The sequence below is a fragment of the Erithacus rubecula genome (assembly GCF_903797595.1).
Source record: "Erithacus rubecula genome assembly, chromosome: 18".
NCBI classification, from domain to species: Eukaryota; Metazoa; Chordata; class Aves; order Passeriformes; family Muscicapidae; genus Erithacus; species Erithacus rubecula.
In genome coordinates this window covers 5833035-5839176 of record NC_136670.1, presented here as the reverse complement: position 1 = coordinate 5839176, position 6142 = coordinate 5833035, and the positions used below count along the sequence as shown (strand labels likewise).

Genomic DNA, 6142 nt, shown 5'->3' with positions numbered 1-6142 from the left:
TGCTTGCTGAGAAAGGGACATTCTCAGCGAGCCTGGCATCAGCAATGGGCTGGGGAGGACTGGCTGTGTGTCTTTGGGCATTAGGCTGGGTGATGCCTCTACAGTGGATGGTGGCAGTGCCTGGTTTTGCCCCTGCACAGAGGCCAGCAGGTCCCTCAGGCTGCACACACTTCTGCTGATGTTTCCTGGCATTTCCTGAATTTTTGTCCCCAGCAATCAGCTGTACAAAAATTACAAGGACCCCTTGGAGCTTTGATTTTATTGCCCTGGCTTGAGGCTTTCCCAGGCAAGATTCTTCAGCTGAATTTTTCCCACCAGCTCAGGTTCAGGGAGGGGTTCAGCACCATGTGGGGTTTGGGTCTCTGTAATCCCCTCTTCTGCTCTCTAGATGTGCTCCAAGAAGGGTATTCATAGGGAGGCTCTGCCACCTGTACCCCCCTTAGCAGGGAGGTGAGTTCCTTTCCACAGTCCTGCCCAGCTGGGACGGGATGGAGGACACACTGCTCTCCTTGCCCCCTTCCAGCCTTCCTAAAACAACCTGTTTTGTTCCAGTTCCTTCTCACTGCTCCCTCCTCCTGCAGGTTGTGTGCCTCTGATGGATTTCCCCCCACCCAAGCCAGCCCCTAGCCACACTGCAGGTGTGTACCCAGGCTGTTTCCATCCTCTTCCCCAGGCAGAAATTCTGGGATGAAAGCAGCAGTGGGACTGTGTGCCAGGATGGAGAGAGGAGGGAGCAGGTGGGGAAAGGAGTCACACATCACAAACACCCTTGGGAAAAGCCTCTTTTATTTGTTGGAAGGGCGGTGGGGAAGCAGAGGGAGAAGGGAAGCTGGGGGCACAGAGCACTGTGCAGCTGCAGCAGGCACGGAGTGATACTGGAGCTGAGGTGGGGATGCTGGGATGACCCTCAGCCTGTCCTGGAAGCTGGAGCTCACACTGGAAAAGGGAAAGCAAGAGAGGTCGGGTCTGGTGTTCACCCCAGCCCAAGTTTGTCCACAGTCACCCCACCAGGCTAACTGGAGACTGTGGCAGCTGGACACAGCTCCTGCCCAGAACCAGCTCATCACACCCGCCCTGCTCTCTGAGCTCCTACCGTAGGAGACGGGGATGGCAGGCGGCTTGGAGAGGCACTTTTTCCCGCAGAAGGAGCGGCAGCACTTCTTGCCGCGGGGGCAGTGCCGGTCGACGAGGCACTGGTTGCGCGGGTTGTGCAGAGCGCAGGTGAAGCGCACGGGGGGACAGGACCAGGCGCTGCCTGCCGGAGAGGGACTGGTTTGCTCCAGGGCAGCTGAGGGGACGGCGGAGATGCTCCCGACAAACACCCGCTCCCCTTCGCTCCCGCAGCATCCATGGCTCCTTCCCAGCACTGAGCTTTTCCCCCGTACCTTGTCCTAGGACATCTCCTACCTGTTGGCAGCTCTGCCCAGAGGATGAGCATCCCCGCCAGGAGGAGCGCGGCCACCGCCTTCATGCTGCCGTGTCCCCGAGCGGTGCGAGCGGGAGAGGTGGGGGACACCGACATTTAAACCCTTGGCGAGGATGGGGTGGGGAACAGCGCTGGGCACGTGCCAATGTTTGCACCTTTTCCCTCTGCCTGTTTCACTGCGTTTTCCAGAAGAGCCTTTTGCGCAAGACACACAGGGGTTTCTTTCGATTGCTCAAAAAGCAGCTATCCCATTGCACAAGTGACCCCTGCAGCCACACACGGGGTGGAGGAACAAGCCAAGGGATGATGAGCCAGGGCATTGTAAACCCCGACGGGCTGGAGTCAGTGGAGCTGCTTTCTCCTGGGCAGGTATCATCTCCAGGCACCCTTTTTCAGGAGAAACATTTGTAGTGAGCATGTTCCCTTTCTGGGGGTCTATTATATGTTTTCCCTCTGTTCTTTGCTTGCACATGGTCCTGCAAAACAAACCCTACAGCATGATCTAAATCAGCCTGAGGCTGCCTGTGCCTTCCCAGGGATGATCCTTCAAGTTTTTTCCCAGAGGTAACTTGCCCCAACCACAAATCCTCCTTACTCCTGCCCCCCGGGAGTATAAATTGGTGTAGGGAAAACAGCTTTGGCTTAGTCAAGGGTGAGTCTTTCTCAGGCTCTGAACCCCAGCGTCTTCTCTGGGTGGCTTCTGCCATATAAGAAGCAGGTTGGTGCTGGAAGAAAGTGGCTGATCTCTGGGGTAGGACAATCCACCCCTTAAAGACCTTTCATCTGTCCTATGCAGCACAAGGACAACTTGACTGAGCCCTGACTCTTGATGGCTGTAGGGATTAGGGGCTGTATTCTTTGTTTGGATGGCAAAGATCCCACCACCCTTCTAGTCTCAACCAGTTCCTCCCTCCCAAGGAAATTGTAACCCTGCTCTGGCCTCCAGGTAAATCTGTTTTCTTTAGTTGTCCTTGGGCAATGGGAAGTTACTCCATTTCCCACCAATTGGTCAATGTCCCACTCAGCTTGTGTAAGAGGTTCCTGAAATATTTCTGTGGGATTTCAGTGGCTGGCAGGAGCCCAAGCTGTCCTGGAAACAGGCAATGCCTGGGGAGGGAAAAGCTCCCACAGCCGACCTCCCCCAGTCCTGCAAAGGGCAGCCCCTGATCTCACAGCCAGGCAGGGACAAAGAGCAGCAAAAGCCCAGTATCACCTCTACATGCTCTGTGCAGCCCCTGAGCTGCCAGAACTACACTGATCCAGCCCCTGGAGCTGCCAATTTCCATCCAGGGCATGGTGGGAATCTCACTGTGCCCTTTCCTGCTCACACTTCCATTCCCAAGTTGCAACACACCCTGTTAGCTGGACCTCAGCTAACCTGGTGTTTGTTAATAATTGTCCAGTTTCCCTGTTGACTCTGTGGCTGCATTTACCTCTTTGTGAAGTCATTTATTAAGTAACGTGCAGAAAATATAGCCAACCTAAAAAGATTACTTGGGCTGTGCACCAACAATGTAGCACTTTTAATGAGAAATACAAGCACTGGAATAATTTTTAAACAATCCATTGCCATTCAGCTGTTACTGGGGCTGAAGAGGACAATGCTGTGCTCCCAGCTGGTGCCAGAATCTGGCTGAGGTCGTGCTTGGACCTATGTCTCCAAGGGAGGAGAAAAGATCTAGGACTAAGGCTTGGATTAAGCTGAAGAGAAGATGGGGAAATGGGGTTGGGGGCAGGGGGAAGAAATCCACCTGAAGAATATTCTATAGTGCTTTATTCATAGCAGGGGAGAAAGTGTGAACTCTTTTTGTCACAAACTCCTGAAATAACCAGGACCCAGCATTTCTGGGCACAGGATTGCCTGCAGTCCCCATGCTGCATTCTGTTACCTGTGGAGCACCCATTGCCCCAGCACCCCTCAGAGCAGCTCCCATCCCACATGGCTCATGCTCTTCTCCATGAAAACCCCTTTGTGTCCCTCCTTCCCAAGCCACAAGGCCCCAGTTGTGCAGTGCTTGAGGCACATGCTGCATTTCCCCAGCCAGAACATCCATCCATCCATCCATCCATCCATCCATCCATCCATCCATCCATCCATCCATCCATCCATCCATCCATCCATCCATCCATCCATCCCTCAGTTCCTGGCTCAGGAAGCTCCCCTGAGCTCCGGGCTGTCTCTAGCTGCTCAGAGTACCCAGGAGAAGAGAAGGGGGTGCCCAGGAGAAGGAGGTGCCTGGGAGAAGAGGAAAGGGGTGCCCACAGCCCAGCCTCACCCTCCTAGTGCTGGTGTCTGGTGCCATCTAGTGAAGTGCCACTGAGGAGGCTCTGCAGGAGCAGGCAGGCTTGGCCCTGCTCCCAGATGGAATCCCACGGGAAAGGGGTCTGTGGGATCTGCCACTACAAATCCCAAGTGTGTACAGAGCTCTCAGTGGGATCTGCTCTGGGCACAGGGACCCCCAGCCCTGCACTCCCAGACATTATGTGGCTTGCAGCTGGGTGAACCCAAAGGAAGAGGAAACCACACACTGCACTGCTAAACAGGAAGCTGGTGGCCAAAGCAAATGATAAGAGAAGTGAGGTGTAAAAATGCAAAGATTATTTACAGAAAAGCGGAAACACACAGGTGAACTACACCATATATTTAAATGGTAAGAATCCCAATAACAACAATAAATTATAAAACATATTTACATAAGAACCTGTGTAACAACTATGTATGAAACATATTAACAAAAGACAACAATGCTCTCTAAAATGAATATACAGAAGAATACTGAAGAGCACTCTACATATATTCAGAAGAGTGGCATCCCTGCTTGGCATCTCCGTCAGCCCTGGAATAAAAGCAAGGACAGGGTCACTGCAGTCAGGTACAGAGAGCTGTTCCCTGTGTCCCCAGGCTGGCACAGGCTGGCACAGCAGGACTCTGCTGCCAGCACTGCCCTGGCTGGGGCTGGGGGCTGCCCAGGCTGTGGGACCCAAAGCAGGGCCCAGGGCAAGCACAGGGCAGGCTGGGGGTGCTGCTTGTGCCACCAGAGCCCAGGGCCACCCCAGGCACCGTGTCCCTGAGCAGGGCCACCAGCCCAGCCCCAGCCTGGCAGCAGGGACCCACTCTGCCTGTGGGCAGGGCATGGCCAGCACCTGCCTGGGGCTGGTGTCCATCCCAGCACCATGTCCTCTGGCGCACCTTTCTCGTCCACTTCCATGTCTTCAACATAATCCTCCAGTTCCACCTCCATCTCCTCCACATCCTCCTCCATCTCTTCCTCCATTTCTTCCATATCCATATCCACATTCACCTCCACCTTCATCTCTTCCTCCATCTCTTCCACATCCATCTCCATTTCTTCCTTTCCATTCTCTTCTCCATCTATAGCCACACTTTCTTCTCTATCAATCTTCATATCGATTTCCATCTCCTGCTCAGTGTCTGTGGCAGCCTGCACAGGGAGCAAAGCCTCACAGTGGGGTCCCTGTCCCACACCATCCCCCACAGAGCTCCAGCCCACCTCCATGGAATGGCACTGTACCTTCATTGGGACAAAAACTGAGTGTCCTGCAGGATTGGATGGCAACATCCAGGCAGCAGCTCAGGACTGATGACAGTGTCAGGAACCTAGTGACAAGCAGGGTGACAGGGATGCTCTCAGAGTAGGGTACAGGGTGGGTCAACACGAGGGCCAGTGTGTTTTTTTGTGCTCTTTGCTTGAAAAAAGTCTCAGCTGGAGCTCTTCCTGTGCAGTGACAAATGCACAGGAATTAAGTGATAAACTTCCTGTGTGCAGTGGGGACCACCCTGACAGGTTTGCCTTGGAATGGACCATGAAGATCATCTTATTCAAACCTGAGCTACCTCCCACCAGATCAGGTTGCTCAGAATCCTGTTCCCTCTGCCCTTGGGTGTTCCCATGGATGGGGCATGCACAGCTTCTGTGCACAACCTGGGTCTGTGCCTCACCACCCTCAGTGTTAATAAACAGCTTCCTTTTAACCCAAATCAACCTCCTGCAGTTGAAATCCATCCCCCCTTCTCCTCCCACCACCTGTTGAACACTCTGTCCCCATCTTTCCTATGGGACCCTTCAAGCCCTGCACAGCTGCAGTGAGCACACCCCCATGGCCATCTCCTCTCCAGGCTGAGCATCCCCAACTCTTCCTTTCCTCAGAGCAGAGGGGCTCCAGCCCTTGCAGCTCTCCCTCTGCCCTCAGTCCAACACCTCCAGGTGCTCCTTCCTGTGCTCAGGACCCCAGAGCTGAAGGCATGGATGGGTCCTGGGGGGGCTGCAGCTTCATGGGGAGCAGAGGAGCATTTTGTGTTACCCCTGAAAGGAACTGAATGCACTCTGGTGCTGAGGGATAAAATCAAGAGAGTGGAGACCGCCCTGAGCAGAGTCCTGCTGTCAGCAGCAGTTCTTTGTGAAGCCTGCAGGGATCCATCAGGAGCAGATCCTGGGTGTCCCTTTGCTCAGCATCCACCCCTGCAATGGGCACCCTGGCCAGGCTGGGGTGTGTGCCCAGCTCAGCTCCCTGTGCCCCTACAAGCACAGGCTCCAAAGCAAACCTTGCCCATGGGGACACAGTGTCCATACCACATTAGCTCCCTCCAGCCTGGGGTGCCACACAACAAAGATTTCCCCAAAGGATTTCTGGATCCTGGGGACAGGAGCTGCTGCAAAAGCCAGAGACCCCACTTCTGACACAGAGAAGTGCCAC

At 54.3% G+C, this 6142-nt stretch overlaps 1 protein-coding gene across 1 annotated transcript; it reads right to left on the bottom strand.

The window, feature by feature from the left end:
• Nucleotides 1-769: 769 nt before the first annotated feature.
• Nucleotides 770-1566, bottom strand: LOC306809942 (waprin-Enh1-like). Its single transcript, XM_079321917.1, has 3 exons — nucleotides 1408-1566; nucleotides 1094-1255; nucleotides 770-936 (listed from the first exon to the last, which is right to left on the bottom strand). Exons 1-3 carry the CDS (start codon nucleotides 1520-1522, stop codon nucleotides 932-934), a joined length of 282 nt encoding a protein of 93 aa, XP_079178043.1. The 5' UTR covers nucleotides 1523-1566; the 3' UTR covers nucleotides 770-931.
• Between the last annotated feature and the right edge of the window lie 4576 nt (nucleotides 1567-6142).

What these genes read in the sequence shown, in the direction of transcription:
- LOC306809942 (XM_079321917.1), bottom strand. Translation starts at nt 1,522, where the DNA reads ATGTCGGTGTCCCCCACCTCTCCCGCTCGCACCGCTCGGGGACACGGC. An exon ending in CTGGGCAGAGCTGCCAACAG is followed by an intron (nt 1,256 to 1,407) that starts GTAGGAGATGTC and finishes CCTCTCCGGCAG; the next exon opens with GCAGCGCCTGGTCCTGTCCC.